Source organism: Schistocerca americana, chromosome 2, assembly GCF_021461395.2.
Source record: "Schistocerca americana isolate TAMUIC-IGC-003095 chromosome 2, iqSchAmer2.1, whole genome shotgun sequence".
NCBI classification, from domain to species: Eukaryota; Metazoa; Arthropoda; class Insecta; order Orthoptera; family Acrididae; genus Schistocerca; species Schistocerca americana.
Window position 1 is genome coordinate 575,111,024 of NC_060120.1, and position 24,295 is coordinate 575,135,318.

The 24,295-nt window shown below is 43.4% G+C and overlaps 1 protein-coding gene across 1 annotated transcript in view; it reads right to left on the bottom strand.

Annotated features, from left to right (window-relative positions):
• Positions 1 to 24,295, bottom strand: part of LOC124594195 — a 294,437-nt gene that overhangs the window by 22,584 nt on the left and 247,558 nt on the right. The window contains exons 6-7 of the mRNA XM_047132553.1: positions 14,443 to 14,599; positions 6,811 to 6,899 (exon numbers count right to left, since the gene is read on the bottom strand). Coding sequence (XP_046988509.1) covers positions 6,811 to 6,899; positions 14,443 to 14,599 — 246 coding nt within the window. The remainder of the gene's footprint in view (positions 1 to 6,810; positions 6,900 to 14,442; positions 14,600 to 24,295) is intronic.

The window sequence follows — 24,295 nt, forward strand, 5'->3', positions numbered from 1 at the left end:
CCCCAGAGAAAATGGTTCTCTTTGTCATTCCGTGTTGTATGCTTTGCTAATAAACTGTCAACTGCTGCCGACAAAGTGCAAACATGACTGACACGCTGTTGGTCAAATGGATTTTTTTTATTTACTTTTGAATCACGTCCTATTTGTAGCAGGAAGTTCTTCTATAGGTGACGGCATACGATTCATTCCCGCTGGCACAGGTAGTGAATTCGAATCGACTGCACCTCATACCAAGCCAGCCACTACAACGCAGGGCTGTACCAACTATGGTCGGCAGCAGCCAGTTTCAGCCATTACCATGAGTGTTATCTGGAGACCACCAGGAAGTATGAAAACGTGGTTCTTTATAGATTTGAATTGTTGACATGCTGGTGTAACTCATCTTTTATTTTCTACTGTGTTATGCAATACTGCCCTTCTGTATAGACCACGAAAAAAAATTAAAATTTTTGCAAATAAAATGCAGATTTTGATCTGATCACAGCAGATGCCACCTGGAGGATAGTGCATGTTCTTATAATGGCTTCCACGCCATCCACCAGTAGATGGTGTAGTTGCGTAGCCATCAGAGCGCCTTCGGCGTCTGCCTTTTAACAAGGAATGCGCGTGGCCGTAAGGCTCATTGTGGCGCAAACGTGTGGAGCAAGCACTCGTGCTTCCTACAGACAGTTGAGAGAATTTGAGAAAGGTCAAAATGCGACCTTCCGAGTGGTGGGACACTTGTTCCAGAAAACTGCCACAGTTGTACGACGTGACACGTCTATAGTGCAGCGATGCTGTCAGTTGTGGACACCTGAATATTCACAACGTTGCTGACGAGATACTGCAAACACACGAAGCCCTTGTTTGACTACTTGATGTGCTATTCCTCAATACGATTGTGATGAATGTGACGTGCTCTTCAAACGAGATTTCTTGAAAACGTTTGACACGGAGCCCCACTGCGGGCTGATAACGAATGTCTGGCCATAAGGAATATGTACCCACAGATGTTAGTGGCTCGCAGACTATTTTATTAGAAGAACCCAGTACGTTGTCCTAGATGGTAAGTGTTCATCAGGCACAACGGTATTGTCAGGAGTAACCCAGGGAAATATGAACGCTCTTGTTCTTTTTATCTAAGGACCGAAAAAAGGTTTCGGTTTGAGAGTGTTGCTGCAGCGTAGCACGACTCAATGCGGCTATATAAGCACTGACATGTAGGCAACACCGTTAGACATGCACTGAATAATAAAGAACATACATAGCGCAGCATATCTGTCGAATACCAAAATGGTTCGCATCAACGGGGGCTGCTGCTTCATGATAACGCACGTTCCTGTGTATAAATGTCTTAATGCAGAAGTTATGCCAACTCATGTGCGAGACATTCGCGCACCCGCCCTATAATTCTGATTACCCATGCGATTATCACACCTTCGGTCCCTTCAAAAAAGTCGTGAAGGGTCGAAGAAGATGTACAGCAGGCAAGTACGGACTTCTTCACGCAGCAGGACCGGTGTTTTACCAAACAGATGTCTTCAACCTTGCGCGTCGGTCGGATGATTGCCTCAATGTTCACGGCTATTTTGCCTGACTGGTATAGCGAGTCAGAATTGTATGGCTTTCGATCGGAAACTTTTCGATCGCTCCTTATACATAAATGATGTGAAGGATAGGGTGAGCAGCAATCTGCGACTGTTTCCTGATGGCGCTGTGGTATATGGGAAGTGTCGTTGAGTGTCTGTAGACGGATACAAAATGACTTTAACAAAATCTCTAGTTGGCAACCCTGTAAAGTTTGGATACAGTATTAGTGATTTGCTGCTTGACACGGTCATTTCGATTAAATATCCAGGCGTAAGGTTGCAAAGCCATGTGAAATGGAACGAGCACGTAGGTAGAAGGGAAGACGAATGGTCGATTTCGGTTTATTGCGAGAATTTTAGGAAAGTGTAACTCATTTATAACGGAGAATGCATGCAGAACAGTAATGCGACACATTCTTGATTAAAGGAAGACATCGTAGCATTAAAAAGGCATGTTGCTAGATTTGTTTCCGGCAGGTTCGATCAACATGCGAATATTATGGAGATGCTCCGTGAACTCAAACGGGAATCCCTGGAAGGAAGACGTTCTTTCCGCGAAACTGTATTGAGGAAATTTAGAGAACAAGCATTTGCAGCTGACTGCAGGACAAGTCTGTTGGCGCCAACATACATTTCGCCTAAGGATCACTAAGAGAACAGAAATTAGGACTCGAACGGAGACATATAGTAAGTGGTTTTTCCTTTGGTCCATTCGCGAGTGGAACGGAAATGTAAACGACTAGTAGTGGTAAGGAAGAGTATTATAGCTTAGTAAAGATTTCACACTGACGTCTCTAGCCAACCCTGTAATAGAAATTTAATATGTTTTCGTATACCATTTTAAATTATGTAAATCACTTACAAAACTTAGTCCTGAGAATTACGGTCTTTGCAAATGTGAAACACGTCCCAAGGACGTCAAAAGGACAGATCGAATTTTGTTGTACGGATTCAGATGACAGGGTGTGGGACATTAACTATGTCGAAAATGACGACAGCTCAGCCTTCCTTAACAATGGTTCAGAGGCTGAAGAACCTCTCCGACGCGAATAGCTTTCACCCTCGACCTCCTACTAAGACGACTGTGAAGATTCTCATTCGACACTTGGCAAGAACCTTAGAAAACCTCAAAAAATACCAAAAGGTCACATAGAACAAGACGAACAACGAATACCGCACAATCTCAAGGGCCTTCTGATCGCCCTGAATACATTTCAATGAATTTTTTTTTTTTAAACTACAGTACCCGCCAGTACCCTGCGAAGATTTCGACACCGATGGCAACGAGATACGCGTGACCGCCACTGATGAAAACGGGAAAACTGGAAATGGCCAGATGAGAATGTTTCAGTTTCGTACAACCAAAGTAAAAATGTCGAAAATTGAATCCACTTGTTCGAATAAACGAGTGATCAACTCCAAAATTCATGGTTGATTTAAATTATTGAACTAATTCTATTTCAAAAAGTACGGGTAGCTATAATAATAAACAGATATTATATTTTCTTGAAGAATTCATTGCCTGTTCATGCTTTTCAGTTCATATTGTTATTTATAAATTTAGGCAGAAATTACTTTTGTTCAAATTTTATTTCTTAGAAATTTATTCTTTCAGAAAGAAGTTACCCAGAGTCAAAATGTTTTTTTTTTCAAAAATACCCGTGTTATGTCTAAATATCGCAGTCCACATCAGTTTAAGCCAACTCACTCCCAGTGGTATCCCTACCAACCACTCACCTTCGTTTAGCTGGCACAGTTGCAAGATTCCAGGAAAAGTGTTTTGTGGTTATCTAAATACGTATTTAGTTAATGGAAGCAACATGATTTTGTAGTCAAAAAGTAAAGCAATCGGAAGCAATCACCAGAATCTCTCCAAGTATTTCACAAAAACATAGAAAAATCAAAAACCAAACTCTATTCCTACTAGCCCCTGTATCCGCTACACACGGGAAAAATCGCACATAAAAAAATCTAAGTTCAAAAACTATCAGAACACACAGGAAGCGATAAACTTTGTGAGTGACACTTAAAGCACACATGATTGGCGCTCAAGGTACTGCGGAAAACAGAACATAAGAAGTGTTACCTCCAGGGATCAAGCCCGGTGGACACGTTTCAATCATGAATACTGTTAGACCACAAAAGGGCGCTCGGGCTGATCCGCGGCGTCATTTCACAAACTTCGTGTCGGACGTTCTTCACGTGCCTCGGAATTCTGCTTCCCCATCCCTCTATATGTACTCTATCACGGGAATTAGTGTTGACAATACTTAATCAATTTCAAAAACTGCAATATTCATTCCGTAAGCACTAGACGTAAAACTGATTCCACTCTCATATCACTTCCTAAAGTTAGTACAGCAAAGTGTACGCTACTCTGCACGTTTCATTTTCTGCACGCTTCCAGCAGAACTGAAAAATATCTTTGATAACCCCCACGTCATCAAATCTGAGTTTCAAGGTTTCCTTGCCGCACATCCCTTCTATCCTGTACACGTGTGAGAACTTTCCTCTGTAATGTATTTTATTCCTATACTCTTTCGGAGGAGAAAACTGGTGGTTCAGACCTTGTGGAAACATTCTGTAACAGAGAAGAACGTCTTTGTCTTAAAGATTGCCACGGCAGCTCGTTTCTCATATCCGTGACACTCTCGCGCCTATTTCGCGATGAAACGACATCCCCTTCTCGGAACTTTTTCAATGAATGCAGTAGCACTAGGACACACGGTCCCAAGGAACTTGACAAACAAATAAAAATAAAATAAATATAACTCAAGACATTAAGTAATTATAGATATTAGCTGCCAGTGAGTGTTGATTTATATCAATGGGGCGAGTTGAAAATATGTGTCAGATCTCCTTCATACTACGCAGATGCGCTGAGCACAATGCTATCGAGATGCAGGGGTCACTACAAATGCACGCACTACTCTAGCATGCATCCCATCAGACCAGGATTCTCAATTATACAACACACTGCTGATGTAGTGCCCCTGCTCATTAGCCTCAATACCCGCAGCATCTCACCGAGTCTCGTAAGAGTTCGAGCTTGTTGTGCATCTGCACTGAAGAGATCGTTAACCGTCATCACCTTAATTAGAAACGTGCTGTCTGTTCTTTTGGACATTCGAATGATTGCAGCAACCCACGGTGTCCATGTGGCGTAGTGATCAGCGCATCTGCCTACTAAGCATTAGACCCATTTCGTATCTCAGTCTAGCACAAATTTTCAACTTGCCCCCTTAATATAAATCAGTGCCTACCGGTAGCTAATGTCTTTAGTTCCTTTGTGTCTGTTGCAGGATCAAAATGGTGTCTGTTCATTGGGACATGTTCGAAAGAGACAGAAACGAGATATACACTACTAGCCATTAAAGTTGCTACACCAAGAAGAAATGCGGATGATAAACGGGTATTCATTGGACAAATATATTATACTAGAAATGACATGTGATTACATTTTTCCGCAATTTAGGTCCATAGATCCTGAGAAATCATTATCCAGAACAACCACCTCTGGCCGTAATAACGGCCTTGATACGCCTGGACATTGAGTCAAACAGAGCTTGGATGGCGTGTACAGGTACAGCCGCCCATGCAGCTTCAACGCAATACCACAGTTCATTAAGAGTAGTGAATGGCGTATTGTGACGAACCAGTTGCTCGGCCACCATTGACCAGACGTTTTCAATTGGTGAGAGATCTGGAGAATGTGCTGGCCAGGGCAGCAGTCGATCATATTCTCTATCCAGAAAGGTCCGTACAGGACCTGCAACATGCTGTCGTTCATTATCGTGCAGAAATGTAGGATTTCGCATGGGTCGAATGAAGGGTAGAGCCACGGGTCGTAACACATCTGAAATGTAACGTCTATTGTTCAAATTGCCGTCAATGTGAACAAGAGGTGACCGAGACGTGTAACCAATGGCACACATACCATCACACCGGGTGATAATCCAGTAGGGCGATGACGAATACACGCTTCCAATGTGCGTTTCCGCGATGTCGCCAAACACGGATGCGACCATCATGATGCTGTAAACAGATCCAGGATTCATCCGAAAAAAAAAAAAAAACGTTTTGCCATTCGTGCACCCAGGTTCATCGTTGAGTACACCATCGCAGGCGCTCCTGTCTGTGATGCAGCGTCAAGGGTAACCGCAGCCATGTTCTCCGGGCTTATAGTCCATGCTGCTGCAAACGTCGTCGAACTGTTCGTGCAGATGGTTGTTGTCTTGCAAACGTCCCACCTGTTGACTCAAGGATCGAGACGTGGCTGCACGATCCGTTACAGCCATGCGGATAAGATGCCTGTCATCTCGACTGCTAGTGATACAAGGTCGTTGGGATCCAGCACGGCGTTCCGTACTAACTTCCTGAACTCACCGATTCCATATTCTGCTGACAGTCATTGGATCTCCATCAACGCGAGCAGTAATGTCGTGGTACGATAAACCGCAATCGCAATAGGCTACAATCCGACCTTTATCAAAGTCGGAAACGTGATGGTACGCATTTCTCCTTACACGAGGCATCACAAGAACGTTTCACCAGGCAACGCCGGTCAACTGCTGTTTGTGTATGAGAAATCGCTTGGAAACGTTCCTCGTGTCAACACGTTGTAGGTGTCGCCACCGGCTCCAACCTTGCGTGAATGCTCTGAAAAGCTAATCATTTGCATATCACAGCATCTTCTCCCTGTCGGTTAAATTTCGCGTCTGTAGCACGTTTCTTCGTGGTGTAGCAATTTTAATGGGCAGTAGTGTATATTTCGTTTACTGTCCTGTTCACCGTAACGTGTTCAGTAAACATTACTGGCATGATAGTTTTCCATTGTGTATTGATGGCACAGTTCTTGTTTGTGAGAAAAAAATGGTTCAAATGGCTCTGAGCACTATGGGACTCAACTGCTGATGTCATCAGTCCCCTAGAACTTAGAACTAGTTAAACCTAACTAACCTAAGGACATCACAAACATCCATGCCCGAAGCAGGATTCGAACCTGCGACCGTGGCGGTCTTGCGGTTCCAGGCTGCAGCGCCTTTAACCGCACGGCCACTTCGGCCGGCTGTGAGAAAAACTCGAGTATCATTTACAGTTATAGCTCTCCTCTTCCCCTGCTTTTTCCCGCCTACGCTTGGCTCTTAGAGATCAGTGCATTAAAATGATGGTGAATGTGACACAGTGTGAGTAATGGAAGAGGGTGTGCACGACTGCCGGGCAGTGGCATGGCGGTACTCACGTAAACGTCTGGGTGTGCGGCGTCCTGCAGCCGCAGCACCGTCCGGTAGTCGCCGCCCGCCAGCTGCTCGTCCCGCGCCGCGAACACACCTGCCGGCAGACAGCCGTGAGACGAGTGGGGAGGGCTGCATCCTGACACAGGGCGTGCAACAGGCCGAGCTGGATGGCTCTCAGCCTGGCACTGAATGACTTGGCCTGCTTACGTTGAAATGCGCTTACACTACACGACCAAAGTATTCGGACACCCCCACGTAAAGGGGGCCACCAAATGTGGTCCCGTCAGAATGAGATGCAGGGGGAGTTGTCAGTCTGAAGATCTCAGTAGCTCTGAAAGTACACTACCCACCTGAGCAATAGATCCAGCAAGAATATTTCACAGAGAACACATAGTGCGTAGTGGAGCGATCACACTGTTGTAGAAATAATTCAAAAGCCAAGATCGCTTAAATACTGTTTACTGGATAACCGGCTTCAACACACTAAAGATGCCATCATCGGATCTGTCAAGATTTAACACGACAGGCTTGAGGGAGGGGTTACATGATTTACGCTATATACATCACTATTAGTACAGTACCACATACCTGAATGTAGATCAACATTTATAAACCATTTGGATATAACGATACATGAGGCAGACCAGCTGATATAAAATGCATTGTCACAAAAAATAAAGAACAACTGCTCTCATGGTCATTAATTTCCCTAAGATATGTAAAACGACAACCACTGGATAAAACTATTTGGTACATGACCGCTGCTCGACTGACAACGGTCGGCATCACACTACCCTATTCCGCGCAGGTATACGTACCTGCTGCGATTCTAGTGGTTCACAACCGGCCACTAGATAGCGCTGTCCCAGCAGTGCACACACAGTCCCACGGTATAACCACTCATTACTACTACTTTACCACTTTACTGTTACTGCTAAAAGAATACCCATGCAAAGAACACTTTCGCATACACTTACTGTACATGCTATACATACTGTGCATACTATACGTACTATAAAGTACGTTAATTACAAAGTAAAAACATCTGAAGCAAAGGCATTATCCATATTAGCGCCTTACAAACCTACTATTATAATTTACCGTTATTGTGCAATATGTATAGTATGTACAGTAAGTGTATGCACAGGTATACCTGCGCGGAATAGGGTAGTGTGATGCCGACCGTTGTCAGTCGAGCAGCGGTCATGTATCAAATAGTTTTATCCAGTGGCTGCCGTTTTACATATCTTGTGGGAGAGAGTGACCATGAGAGCAGTTGTTCTTTATTTTTTGTGACAATGAATTTTATATCAACTGGTCTGCCTCATGTATCGTTATATCCAAATGGTTTATACTCGTAAATGTTAATCTACATTCAGGTATGTGGTACTTTACTAATAGTAATGTATATAGTGTAACTCATGTAAGCCCACCCTCAAACCTGTCATGTTGTGTCTTCACAGATCCGATGATGGCATCTTCAGTGTGTTGAAACCGGTTATCCAGTAAACAGTATTTAAGCGATCTTGGCTTTTGAATTATTTCTACAAGAATATTTCATCCCTTCTAAAGCTGCCCATGTCGACTGTTGGCAGTGTGATTGTGAGGGAACAAATACAGCTAAACTAACATCAGGCCCACCTCATGTACTGACGGACATAGAACGTGGAGCATACCGGCGACAGGCTGAAAAAAAAAAGAAAAAGAAAAAAACGCACGAAATCAGCGGAAAGAATCATTGGTGAGTTCTGGAGTGCTACGAGCAGTTCATCTAGCACAGTGACTGTACACAGGAAATTAAAAACTATGGGGTACAATGGTCGAGCAGTTCCCCATGAACCACGCATGTCTGCAGTCAACGCTAAGAGACGCTTGAGGTAAGTATAAATAACGAAGCCATTGCATAGTGGATGACTTGAAACGTTTGATTTGGAGTGATGAATCACATTATACCCTGTGGTAATCCGATGGAAAAGTGTGGGTTTGGCGAATACCTGGGAAGTTTACCTGCTGTAATGCGTAGTACCAACAGTGAAGTACGCTGAAGGTGGGGATGCTTTTCGTGGTTTCGGTGTGATTTTTTTGGGCCACAGCGTGTACAGGAAGAAGACTCACACCTATTTGTACCTACATGCGGATAGCTGCCACCACCCGGCACAAAAGAATGGCGTGCTCAAAACTCTTGCACACAGAGCTCACACCATCTCCGACAGGGAAAGTCTCCAACAAGAATTGGACCATCTGAAGACCGTGTTTCGGAGGAACGGTTAGAAGGAAGGCTGTACATCCCACACCTGCAGCACTGGCGGAAACTCAGGATGAACCTCAGGAGGAGGCGGCCTTGGCTATTATTCCGTTTTTTGGGGCCTTATCCGGAAAAATTGAACGCATTTTACGTAAACCCCAAATGAAAAGCATCTTCCGTCCTCCAAGCAAAACCAAGAGCCTTCTTCGTAGTGTCAAGTACAACCTTGGTCTACGTAAATCAGGAGTTTATCAGATACCTTGCCAATGCGGTACTGTATACATAGGGCAGACCATTCGTACCATTGAGGACCGATGCGGAGAACACCAACGGCACACTAGACTGCAACAGTCCAGTAAGTCGGCAATCGCTGAGCATTGCCTGTCGGATCTCCACAGCATGGATTATGACCAAACCGAAGTCCTGACATAGACTTCCAAATACTGGGACTGTGTCATCGAAGAAGCCATAGAGATCAGAGTAAGGGAGCCACAACTAAATCGTGACAGCGGTTACATCCTTAGCATGGCGTGGGAACCCGCGATCACCCGGATTAAGAAAAAAGGATATTTCCCAAAGTGTACCGACTTCGGGGGAGGAGGGAAGAATAACGAGAGCGGTGCCAGTAGACCCTCCTGAACGAGAAGACCTAGGACGCAGCGCCCAGACGGCGGGAGAACGGACGCTGCACCTGGACCGTGCGCGGGGCGCGGACCGCACCGACTCATAGGAAGCGCCTGAGGGAGGAGCGGGAGGGGGATTGTCCTATATATACCTGGCGCCGGCCCACCGACGGTCAGTACATCAGCGCACCTGATGATGGCAACGTGGTCCATTGCCGAAATACAGTGTCCTATGCACACTCATACCAGGCTGTTCACCCGACATTTATTTTGTCTGAATGATGTTGGACACTGGGGTCAAAAGGCGTTCCATGCTCATATCATGAATGTTATTGTCCACGAACCATTGACTCACTAATGTTATCTATGGCAGGGTGTAATGTCATGCTGACAGAAACGATCTTCGTTTCCAAACTGTTTTTTTTTTAATTATTGTGCGCTGTTCAAAATGCTGTAAAACGTGCTCATATTCTTCCGAAATTAGCGTTTTCTTGTACTAAACAGCGGGGACCACACCCCAATCGCGAAAACACGACCATACCGTAACAGTACCACCTCCGACTTAACTGTTGGCACTACACAAGATACACTACACCACACTCCGTCCGAACAGGCGATGAATGCCAAACGGTACCGACCGACCGCCGTGTCATCCTCAGCCCACAGGCGTCACTGGATGCGGATACGGAGGGAGCATGTGGTCAGTACACCGCTCTTCCGGCCGTATGTCAGTGTACGAGACCGGAGCCGCTACTTCTCAATCAAGTAGCTCCTCAGTTTGCCTCACAAGGTCTGAGTGCACCCCGCTTGCCAACAGCGCTCGGCAGACCGGATAGGCACTCATCCAAGTGCTAGTCCAGCCCAACAGCGCTTAACTTCAGTGATCTGACGGGAACCTGTGTTACTACTGCGGAAAGGCCGTTGGCCACTACACAAGATGGCAGGTAAAGTTCTTCAGGGATTCGTCAAACTCAAACTCTTCCATCGGATTGCCACAGGGTGCAGTGTGATTCATCACCCCAAATTACTCGTTTACAGTCATCTACCGCTCTGTGGCGTCTCTCTTTACATCATATTGAGCGTCGCCTAGCACTGACTACAGATATGCATGGCTTACGAGCAGCTGCTCGGCCACTGTACCCCAGTCTTTTTAACTCCCTGTGCACAGGCACTGTGCTAACTGGACTGTTGGAAATACTTTGTAATACACGAGTACTTTCATAAGCTGATTTTACGTGATTTTTTTTTTGTCTCCATCCGCCGCAGTGCTCCAGGTACTCTGTCAGTGAGAACGTGAGGTCTGCTTCGTCTTCATTTAAAAGTGGTTGTTCGTTCGTGTTTCCACTTCAGAGTCAAATCTTCAACAGTCGTCTTGGGTATCTTTAGAAGGATTGAAATGTCGTTGATGGATTTGTTAAGTGACATCCAACGGCCAGTCCACGTTAGAAGTCGCGGAACTCTCTTGACCGACCCATTCTTCCGCTGCTGCTTCTCCGCTGACCACAGAACACGCCTCGCCTGGTATTGTACTGGTGTGTCCGCATTAAACACGGGTGTCCGGATACTTCTGATCAAACAGTGTATGAACAACGGGGTACCCACAATGGAACGCTCTGAAATCAGTAAGAACAGATGTATTCATGACGCAACACAGCTAATGCACAAGGACATCAGTGAGAACAAGACTCGCCATTTTTGAGTCAGTGGCGTCAGTCAATGGATCTGAAAAAGAAACTGGCTGTCTTGTCTTCCTTGTCTGCTTTTACTTTCTGTAAAAAAAGAATAATAACGCGGAGACCTTCGCACAACTTGTGAGTTATGAGATTCTGATAATGTTGCGGCGTAGTTCCGCAGAGTGAGTTTCTTTATTGTGCGTTTGTCACGTTACATTAAAGCCTAGTTTACACGACGACATTGGGTTGCGCCACTCGTTGCGTGGAATGAGTTGAAAGAAAACGGTTTCGTATTTGACTATAGCACGGCGACACCAGTATACACTTCAGTTTCGTCGTTTTGTGGGCTCCTGAGTCACGTCTGAAATCAAAGTTTTAGCAACAGCACGTTGCACAATTTGTGATGTAGTTAGAGGATGTTGCGTGGAATCGCTGCATAAGAAAAGAAAAAGAAACTTGTTTCGATTCGTGACTGGATGAAGAAAAGACGTCATCTCGATTGCTCAGAATCCTTGCTGAAATAATTTATAATTGAAGACCGAAGAAGTTCATTTAATTATCTTAGAATGTCACCAGACCTGTTCACGTTTCTTCTAAACAGAGTTAATTATGCGATATGGAATAAAGATACTGTAATGCATGAAGCACTGCCTCCAGAACTGAAATTAGATATCACATTGCGTGCATTACAACCGAGAACACTCGGCGTGCTAGAAGATGCGGTTTTAGTTCGTGATGACGCTCTATCATTAACACTAATGATTATTAACATTAACGGTAATAATTATTAACATTAACAGCAATAATTATTCGAAGCAGGCCGGATTAAGAAGCAAACAGTTTCCAAACTACTCTCTTGAAGATAGATCTGTACAGTGGCAATATTTCAAAATTCAAACATATGTCAATGGGGAACACTGCTGCAACGTTTTAAATAGATGAATATTGAATTAAGAATGCAGCTTCATGATTTGTGTAGCCTTTCCTCCTGTCAACAATATTCCTTAACAAAGCGTCGGCCAACTCGAACGATGGGATTTTAATCTTGTAGACGAGAGCATTTCCAGGTTAGAGTTACACTTCCTTTATTTCCCTTCATTCAGTTGTATATATGCTCCTAATTCAATAAATTTTGCCCTTCAGCTCAAATATTGTCAAACCATCTGTTTTCTGATCGCACATGACGGTCTCAGAAGCAGCAATATGTTGCTTATGTTTGTAAGCAGCATCACTGAAACCCCACAACACCTATGCAAAGCACAGATATTCAAAAAGCGAACATTATTCTCCGTTTCCCACTTCATATTTTAGTTTCTCTACACTCTACGGACATACCTAACCTCAAAACGCATGCAACTAGTGTCGTCAAAGTTGGAACACGCCGAAAGTCTTTAGTTTCACCAACGAGTTGCGCAAATGCCCGGCGCGCACACGCAGTGGCCGGTAGCGCAGTTGCCTGCAACCTAGTGTCGTCGTGAAAAACTAGGCATAATACTAGTATACAGGGTGTTACAAAAAGGTACGGCCAAACTTTCAGGAAACATTCCTCACACACAAAGAAAGAAAATATGTTATGTGGACATGTGTCCGGAAACGCTTACTTTCCATGTTAGAGCTCATTTTATTACTTCTGTTCACATCACATTAATCATGGAACGGAAACACACAGCAACAGAACGTACCAGCGTGACTTCAAACACTTTGTTACAGGAAATGTTCAAAATGTCCTCCGTTAGCGAGGATACATGCATCCACCCTCCGTCGCATGGAATCCCTGATGCGCTGATGCAGCCCTGGAGAATGGCGTATTGTATCACAGCCGTCCACAATACGAGCACGAAGAGTCTCTACATTTGGTACCGTAGACAAGAGCTTTCAAATGCCCCCATAAATGAAAGTCAAGAGGGTTGAGGTCAGGAGAGCGTGGAGGCCATGGAATTCGTCCGCCTCTACCAATCCATCGGTCACCGAATCTGTTGTTGAGAAGCGTACGAACACTTCGACTGAAATGTGCAGGAGCTCCATCGTGCATGAACCAAATGTTGTGTCGTACTTGTAAAGGCACATGTTCTAGCAGCACAGGTAGAGTATCCCGTGTGAAATCATGATAACGTGCTCCATTGAGCGTAGGTGGAAGAACATGGGGCCTAATCAAGACATCGCCAACAGTGCCTGCCTAAACGTCCACAGAAAGTCTGTGTTGATGACGTGATTGCACAATTGCGTGCGGATTCTCGTCAGCCCACACATGTTGATTGTGAAAATTTACAATTTAATCTCATTGGAATGAAGCCTCATCCGTAAAGAGAACATTTGCACTGAAATGAGGATTGACACATTGTTGGATGAACCATTCGCAGAAGTGTACCCGTGGAGGCCAATCAGCTGCTGATAGTGCCTGCACACGCTGTACATGGTACGGAAACAACTGGTTCTCCCGCAGCACTCTCCATACAGTGACGTGGTCAACGTTACCTTGTACAGCAGCAACTTCTCTGACGCTGACATTAGGGTTATCGTCAACTGCGCGAAGAATTGCCTCGTGCATTGCAGGTGTCCTCGTCGTTCTAGGTCTTCCTCAGTCGCGAGTCATAGGCTGGAATGTTCCGTGCTCCCTAAGACGCCGACCAATTGCTTCGAACGTCTTCCTGTCGGGACACCTTCGTTCTGGAAATCTATCTCGATACAAACGTACCGCGCCACGGCTATTGCCCCGTGCTAATCCATACAACAAATGGGCATCTGGTAACTCCGCATTTGTAAACATTGCACTGACTGCAAAACCATGTTCGTGATGAACACTAACCTGTTGATACTACGTACTGATGTGCTTGATGCTAGTACTGTAGACCAATGAGTGGCATGTCAACACAAGCATCGAAGTTAAATTGGGCCAGCTGACGGTGAATCGAGGAAGTACAGTACATACTGACGAAAGTAAAATGAGCTCTAACACGGAAATTAAGCGTTTCCGGACACGTGTCCACATAACATCTTTTCTTTATTTGTGTGTGAGGAATGTTTCCTGAAAGTTTGGCCGTACCTTTTTGTAACACCCTGTATATTACTGTTAATGCGGAAGGCGGCGGTACGTACTGCAGCTGATGATCGTCGTGACGAATGTGCCGTTGATGGCGCTGGAGGAGCAGTTGGCGGCCAGCAGGCCCCGCGAGTCGTTGAGGAAGCGCCAGCGGTAGCGGTTGGCCGCCGGGGAGTCCGCGTCCTGCAGCACCACCGTGCCCAGCGGCTCGCCCTGCAACAAAGGACGGCATCGCCACGTCGCCACCAGTATCTCGCCCTCCACGCACAGCGGTAACTGTGCTCGGTTATTTCTGTGTCCTCTTGTCACAGAAGTTCTCATCTATTTAACAATGAAATTCGTCAAACAGCCGTGCTATTGAGAAGTTTTTTTATTTTATTTTATTTCCCCTACCACTTTCGGTAATTCATTCCCCCCCCCGGCCGGCCGCGGTGGTCTAGCGGTTCTGGCGCTGCAGTCCGGAACCGCGGGACTGCTACTGTCGCAGGTTCGAATCCTGCCTCGGGCATGGGTGTGTGTGATGTCCTTAGGTTAGTTAGGTTTAAGTAGTTCTAAGTTCTAGGGGACTTATGACCTAAGATGTTGAGTCCCATAGTGCTCAGAGCCAATTCATTCCCCATCTTCAGGCCCCATATGCACAGCGAAAAAATAATCGATATTGGCATACTGGGGGCGTATGTTTCTGGATGCTGTGAATTCGTACTTCAAGTGTTTCCTTCGAATACTTGACTGCAAGTCTTCACTTGAGTTGCAGTGAAGTCTTCGCAGGAAGCACTTGAAGTACGAATTCACGACATCCAGGAACATATAGCCCCAGTATGCCAGTATCGATTATTTTTGAGAGGTGCGTATAGGGCCTGAAGATGGCATAAAGAATTGCCGAAACTGGTAGCGGAAATTAAATAGAATAACTTGTCAATTGCACGGCTGTTTGACGAATTTCATTGTTAAATATTTGACCAGCCGCTGTTCCACGTCCACAATGTGTCAACAGAGACTGAAGTTCTCGTCGGTCACTTGCACGAACCATCAGCTTAATAAATCATGGCTGCAAAGTAGTGACACGAAATATTTGCAGTAAAATAGGAAAAAAACTAGTAGAAGTTGACATCAGGGAAAAATAGTTTCGTTTCCGCAGAAATGTAGAGACACACAACGCAATACTGACCCTACGATTTACCGTAGAAAGGTTGAAGAAAGGCAAACTCGATTCATTAGAATACTTACAGAAATCTTTTGACAAACTTGACTAGAAAAGATTCTTTGAAATTCTGAAGGTAGCAGGAATAAAATAAATTGAAACTTCTTTATTTAAATGTGTGAGTCTGTACTTAAATTGCTGAATGACTGAGACCCACAATCTCATATCGCACCACAATCTGACAGCTCAAAAAAAAAAAAAAAAAAAAAAAAAAGTAACCTGACTTCAAATAATTAATTCAAAGGAATGGCCCTGACTAAAAAGAAATCCTAACAATACCCTATACATTTAATTAAGCACTTACCTCACAAAAATCTTCATTAAGCGAACTACTGCAATACAGCAAGCGACAACACTTCCAGATAAATAAAACATTCCAGCTACTAAAGCCACTAACTACTAATAGGCATGTGGTTAGCAAACGAAAGATTTTGTTGCAATGTGACATCCAGTTCAGATACGAATATAAATCGTCATTGACATCTAGTACAAAGGTATATAATCATAGATAATATTCAGTCTCCAAGTCGAACATGTACAGGTCGTTAGCCTACGCTAACACTTCAGACCTCTACCCTCCATCAATGCTAACTTCTAACATCTAACATCCATCAATGCTGGCTGTTCACCTCCAACTGCCCAATAGTACATCCATCACTGCTGGCGACTAACTTCCAACTGCCCAACCGTACTTCCATCACTGCTGGCGACTAACTTCCACTACCCAACACTACTGGCGATTTACTTCCAACAACGTGCCGAACCAGCCAAAGAGTCTCTTACAAAGAAAGCGCAGTCAGAGATCCAATGCAAAGCGCTACACAGCGCTGCCAACATAGAAGCAGCCCACTTATAAAATTTAAAGATATGTTACATCCATCTTGTACAGAAATAATACTGCGTGTACAAGGGTTGAAGGACATGAAAGGGAAGCAGTGGTTCAGAGGGGAGTGACACAGTGTTGTAGTTTACTCCAGTGTTATTCAATTAGTGCACTGAGCAAGCAGCAAAGGAAACCAAGGGTAATTTATAAAGGGAATTAAAGTTCAAGGAGGTAAAACAAAAACCTTGTAATATGCCGATGACAGTCTAATTTTGTCGGAGACGACAAAGGACTTGGTACAGCAATTGAACGGAATGAATACTGCGTTGAAAACAGACTGAAAGATAAAAATCAGCAAAATCAAAACAATGGTAAAAGAATAAAGATAAATTAAACCAGGCGACGCTGATGGAATTAGAGACACTAAAAGTAGTAGTTTCGGCTTACATGCATTTCTATACTCGAAGGTACGATTTTACAACTGATTTCAGAATCCGTTAATAATAAATTAATTAGAAGAAGAATCATTCGAAAAATACTTGTTCTGCTAAGAAATACAGAGCTATGAAAATTGAGAAGTAATGAATAAGTATATCGCAACATAGAAAAGGGCATTTATACGGAATGAACGGCAACAGATTAACCAAACAGATTTTTAAGCTCTTTGGGACAAGAAGTCAAAAACAACTTGGAATTCAAAAACTTAGGGAAGATTTGGAAAGAAACAACATAAGTGAAAAAGACGCAATGTAAAGAGATAAAGAAGAAAGTGTTAAACATGGAAAGATTACAAGGCAGGAGGACGAAGAAGACAGACTCAAAATGGTATAAGAAGAGATAAAGGATACATGGTGAGAAGACGAAAGAATACTGGAGGAAGAAGAAAGAAGCATAAAGAAAGATGCATTCATATTGGCGCGTGATCCATGGAAACGGAAAAAGAAAAAAAATTAATTAGAGCGCGTCGTGGTTCAAACTTTCACACAACACTTATACAGCAACCTACAGTGAAACACAAAATTTAACAACTGCACAACTGCAGTCTTTCCTACTAGATGTTACGGTGATGACCAGATTAATTTCTGAATCAAGGAGGAAACGAAATACCATATGCCAAAAGCCACATGAGAGAAAGCTGTCTGATTTAAAAATAATGAACTAGACGCTGGTCTGTAAGTACCTTCTGTTTCATTATTAATACTTCAGTGAACTGTTATCTAAAACCTATATGTGCAAATAGTATCCTATATGTGCAGACGAAAATATTTGAGGACCTTCACTGAAGATATGTTAAAGTATGGCGAAACGTGTCTGAGTGCACAGGTTAAATAAAAGACTGGGTGCAGCATCCAAAAGATGTTTTTCTTTAACAACTGCAACTTACCATATACATGTTTGCGAAAAAGGCAATACAAGAATTAATGCAGCCCCGGAATAAAATTTAATAACTAGCTCCAAATTATGCAAGTGAGACATGGATTTTTAATGAGAAAAACGTTCAAAAGTTCAGTGCAACTCTTGAAAATTGCAGACTTACCCGTTGAGAATTACTGGGAGGAAAAGGCAGACAAATAAATGGACTGTGTAACAAGCTGTAGTAAACGGCAGTAAAGAAAGTGAAACGGATGTGGTCAGCTGATGTAGCCAAGTGAGAGAGTAGTGGAGGGATCAAACAAATTCCCTATTGGATTCAACGAGATTGACACGACACTCTAATGGAAGGTGCAAAGTCATCTGAAAACACGATAAAGCAAAAACGACGCGTATGCCTGCAGAAGTCTGGAGAAGGCTTGATATGACGATATACTTCACTCATCACGCAATGAATACCACGTATCACATGCAGCTCTGTATAAATGGGGTATGAAGCACTCAAATTCAGCAATTTGAACTTATAAAAGGCATGAAAAATGGTTCGTGATTCGAACAAAGTACGTGATATGAGAGTTTAAAAAACGATGTTTAATGCATGTTGTTTACAGGGTGACATTTATTGATCTATATGAGAAAAAAAACATAAATTAGTTACGAACTACGGCGTGCTCACACTTTATTCAACATGTAAACGTCACTACAATACTACAGGTATTCGGATTTACGTAATGACATGTTCGATATGTTTAATATCATTGGTGATGAAGTGGCGCAAACGAATAACGAAATTCTGCGTGACCTGCCGAAGTGTCGGAACATCGATGCTGCCGATCACCTCCTGAATGACTGTTTTCAGCTCAGCAATTTGTTTTGGGTTTGTTACCGTGCACTTTGTCTTCAATACAGCCCCACAAAAAGAAGTCGCATGTGTTTGGATCCGGAGAATATGGCGGCCAATCGAGGCCGATGCCAGTGGCCTCTCGATATCCCAGAGCGAGAATGTGATCCCCAAACTGCTCCTTCAGGACATCAAATACTCTCCCGCTTCGATGGGGTCAAGCTCGGTCTTGGATGAACCACATCTTGTCGAAATGAGGATCACTTTTTGTAATGGGGATGAAATCATCTTCCAGGACTTACACCTACCGTGCGGTAGTCGCCGAGCCATCAAACAATACCGCATCGATTATTCCGTGACTGGACATTGCATGCTACACAGTCACCCGTTGGATGTGAAGAGATTTCTCGATCGCGATATGTGGATTCTCAGTCACCCAAATGCGCTAGATTTGCTTATTGATGAACCCATCCAAATGAAAGTGAGCTTCGTCGCTGCACAAAACCGTTTTGACATACTAATTCCCATCATGCCCTGCTGCCAACTGTGCAGTTTGAGCGCCCTAACGCAAATCGTTCAGAAGATATTACGATTTTATTTGATTTAATTCAATAATTGTCACCCTGTATCTCTACGTTTTGACTAAGAAAAATTGTTCGGACAGATTCTCCTGAAAGTTCGACTCTTTCTAGTTTACTAGATTTCTTTCCTAATGAGAAGCTTACCAATAAAGCAACATTTCCATAACCTTGACTTGCATTTCTGTTTACATTGCGTGAATCATGTTTCACTAATCCCGTGGGGACGAATATCCGGGTGTAGGGAAAAGTGAAAATTGTTGATTTTATTTAAGATTAATACATTACAATGACGTAAAGTAGTGAATTATTATCGTCTTATATTGCTGGTGTTAACTACATTATATGATTTTGAAGATAAGGCCGCTTCAGCTGTAAGTGCTTTATTTATAGGCACGACCGGTTTCGCAGCATTTTAGCTGCATCATCATGTGCAATAGAATCAACTTCGGCTCGAATCGAGAAAATAGAATGGGATGACCGAGGGTTCATAGCAATTTTTCGCTAAGGCAGCTGAAGCACTCTTACCTTCAAAAGGGCATATCCAGGCTGTGGCTGCCCTGCCTTTAAATCCTGCTGGAAGTACATTATTACCTAATACGTTAGTTTACGAGTCCTGCGAAGATAACTATTTAGTGGAATAAAAGAAACTGACAAATACAAAGCTACTTAATGTACTTCGGGATTCCACTATATTACCTACAAGATGAACAATACTCCCTGGCAAATAGCTCGCAGAAATTGCTGTTATATGAACTATGGGCTAGTTTTTGAGAGAAAAGAAATGCTGGTATCGACAAGGAACATAAAGACTATATGTAATATGAGAAACGTGGCAAGCTCACATTCAAAATAGTCCTTTTCAGAACGTTCTAGTTCTAACATCAGACACCAGATATTATTTTTATAACATCGTTCTGTCCTTTAAACGCGAAATCTTTCAAGTCAGATAACTTATATAGAATTCATCAGAGGAGGTAAATTTGCAGAAGAAACTAATTTATTCATTTTTAATTTAATCTGTACTAAAAGCAAATTTTTCTATATTTTGCATTTCATTGTTTAAATCAATACTTTTATGTTCTGGCGCTTTGTAAAAAAGATCAGATTATGTTAAAATTCGCTTCTATCCTTGAAAATCTGGAGAATTATTATTATTTATTGTGTCGTTAGGAGTTGATAGAGAAAGGTAAAGCATAGAACGAAGCGTATTCCTGGCTGAGCGAGGTGGTACAGTGGATGAAGAGGTCTGCCTTTAGGTCTACAAACAAGAGACAATCTCGCGAGTCCCATTCGGCTGCTATTCCGTTACGGCTGTGTGGACTCGAAGGCGGTTATCCTTTGTCGTTCTCAAATTCAGTGGTTGTAGAGTACGACCTGCTTCTGTCAAGTGATTCCAACACGTGTCCTCACTGTGTTATCAGCGTGCCCTATGACAGCCAAAGTGCCACGACATGACAAAACGTTCTGTCGCTCTGGAACTCACGTGCTCATTTCGCCCCTTTGACATCGACGAGGCATAGCAGCACACGCTATCACGTTTACGCTTGGCTTAACTCGGCTGTATGTGGGCGGCCGCGGGGCGGTTTGAGCTCGCTGAGTCCAGTGAGTCTCGCCGTGGCTTTACGTGCGACTCAGCCACTGGAGGGCGCGCTGTTGGCTCGTACGTGCGTGGACAGTCCGTAGCTAGACTCACTTATCTACGAGCCATGCTATGCACATACTGAGTAGTGATACGACGAAGGTGATACAACAATCTCCATGAGAACGGATCATTCATGCGTTGACAATACTGTATTTTACACGCTTTGTACGATAATTCCGAAAACGGTCGGTTATATAACGGGTTCGTAGTGAGAATTGACAGACAGGAGCAGGTACACATGCACTGGTTTGATAGGTAGCGCAGCGTGTTGCGAGTCCGGACACAGGCAAGAGTAGCTCGCGAGGAAGTAGTGCGTAGAGCTGTCTTTCTGACTAGCAGACGCCATATCGACCTCTGATGTTGTCGGAAGATGCGGAGAACACGAAGTCAGCCGAGTGTCAAAAGGGCAGCAAGCAGTTTGAAGGGTGTTCCTCGGTCGAGTGTCTGCTGCTGCTCCGAGGGTGATGTGACGGTGCAACCATCATCCAACTTCAGAGCCTGTAAATTATACACGGCCGCCGCATAAGTAAAAGCCATATCATACAGAACGGACAATGACAGACGTACTTCCTAGGAAGTGCGTCTAAGCATCCACTCACTTTAGATACTGTGAAAGACATGAATGTAGATCCCAATTTTAAACGTTAATAACAAACGCCTTACTAGCAACACAAGATAAAACATCAACAGACAGTGGTTGGATAGCGCTATCGAAAAATAGTTTCGGACTTTTTATTAAAGCAATGTAATTTGAGTTATGAGCTGGAATGTTGATTCAGAGCGTTAAAAAACTTATTTTGGTGCAAAATAAATTTTTTAAACCTTGAAAATTGCTGGATGCAGCAGCCGTAGAGTAGAATCTTTGTGAGGGTAAAGTGCAATATAGCCAGTCATTTTCAAAAATGAAAGGTTCATTCATAGCCTTGATCTAGGTTTCGACGATCAGTGGTTATACTGGTTAAATAATATTGTGAAGGTACATTAAAATTGTAGCCACGATGCATCAATCAAAGATAAAATTCACCTCCATAATAGTAAAAGCGTGCAAATCATGCTGACCGTCATTAGCCAGTATTTCGCAAATGTATGTAGATCTCCACAACGTCAACGTACCTCCTCAACATTATGTAACCAGCATAGCCTCTGATACTTTTCAAGAAGGTTTTTTTAAAGACGTCGAAACCTAGGTCAAGGGATTTGAATGAACCTTTCTTTTCTGCTACTGATTGTCCAAATTTCACTTTACCCTCAAGTAGCAAAATAAATTGCAAAACAAGAAACTTAGCGACAGTACTACATAATAGACTCTAGTCATCTGTAGACATTTAATTCTCAGTAGATTTAAATGATGCTAATGTTGGCTATTTCGCCGAATTAGATGCAAATATCCCCAAAAACAAAGACATTAAAAAAAAATTAATGCCACCTCGGAAAAGCAGGAATTCCAGCCCAAATCCATGCATAATACTTTAGCGCTAAATTTCATGTAATTTTATTCGTTATAAGAGCGTATGCAACCAACGACAGACATGTACGAATGCATGTTTTCGCGGGGATATCCGTTAGTAAAACATTCTCTGGTTTGAAGCCGCGTCAAGTGGTTTACCGCTCACGAGCTTTTGGCAGAGATCTCCTCAGCCATTGTCAAGTGGATGACTTGACAATGACAGAGGAGATCTCTGCCGAAAGCTCGTGGGCAGTACACCACTTGACACGGCTTAAAACCAGAGAATGTTTTTTTAACGATAGACATTACGGTATACTGTCTTATGAAACTGCTATTTTCAATAACTGAATCACCGTGCAAGCGCGAATCACGTAGAGCTTTACATGTGTAGTTTTTATGGTAACATGTACAGTGCGTGTAATTTTGTGGATTTTGCAGCGACAGATGGAGCCTATACGACGGCAACGGCCGTTTGGCCTGCGGGCACTTCGCTTTGAGAGGTCGGAGGTATGACGATGAGCGCGTGTCAGATGCGACTAAAAGCGTTTAAAAATTTTCGGGTGACAACTCTTGGAACTGTAGAATTTCTGCAAGAGTTCGGGAACTCAGAAAAGTTTCCGAAATTTGCACTTTTGGAGTTTATCTCTGAACAGCAGAGCAACGTTAGAATTATGAAACTTGTGATTAGGTTCGCGGACATTAACTCAGAACTGCAGCGTCGTATTTAGAGACGTGAAATTTCAGCACCGGTTTGTGGACTTTGAAAAGCTATCCGCAGCCGATTTTTCGAACTTTAACTTCGAACAGGAGCGTTGGGGGCCGGATTTAGTGTATTCTTCGTCAAGTAAGTAACTCACTCTTTCTTTATGCACACAGGATTAATCAAGGGCTGCATAAATATTTTTATTACTCAGCAATATCCAGCTTTAGTTAACGACGTTTATTCCTTTCATCACCTATAATTTCATAAAGTTATAGGAAGCTAACAGAGTAATAACTGTTAATGCGATAGGTGTGGGGCCGTCTCATAGACGTATATTGGACATCAACGAACTTAAAATTCAGTCACGCGCTTAGTTAATCCCATTGACATACAGAGACAGTATGACGAAAGATTTAAACGTCACAGCGGAGTAGAGTATTCTAACTGGGTATCAGAGAGGGCAAGAGAGATAGAGAGAGAGAGAGAGAACGTTTTATGGTGATTAATTTTGTAACTAAAGTGGACAATAGTCTGGAATCATGTGGAGAACAACTCAGTTGAGTTCGGGAAAGCAACAGAAGTGTCAGTTCAGATGACACAGTCTAAAGTCCACTAGCTCGAACTCTACCATCTTTTGTTTGCGGTGCAGCGCTCGCGCAAAATAATTTGGTACATGTGTAGATACGCATATTCATTCTCCGTCCTAAACGAGTTTATCCCCACTACTATTATTTCTTTGCTGCCCCCTGGTGAGCTTTGCGCTTGTGCGTTATGAGCAGCTGTCTCAGTTGTTAATAGCTACACTGATTATATTATCCAGTATTCTACTCAGAGGCAACTGACTGTCGATTTACTGGTCAAACTGGCATACCATGTTAATAAGATCGTTTGCAGACACGCAGTCTGTTACTGAGAACTTCTACTTTTGAGTAGGCTTTTGCTGTTGAATTTCAACTCCTCTACCGCACAGTGGCCGTACACAGTGAAATCCTCACCAGTGCCATTGTCCCGTCCCCTAACAGTCTATCCACGCAGGCACAGGACAAGTTATTTTCTGTGCTCTCTGAATAGAAAATTCTCTCAAAAGAATATCAGTTTTAATTAAACAGCTGCAGCAGCTGAAAGTACTGTAGTGTCGCGGAATAGTAAAGAGTTGGAAACGTGGAATATTGTCAAAGTTTCATTGCCTATGCCGAGAGCCAGAGGCAGTACGTTAGCCAAGAGCTAAGAGGATTGCACATGTATCGGAATGTGTCGTCACGCAGGGGGCAATGGCCTGGTTACACACAACAGGCGAGAG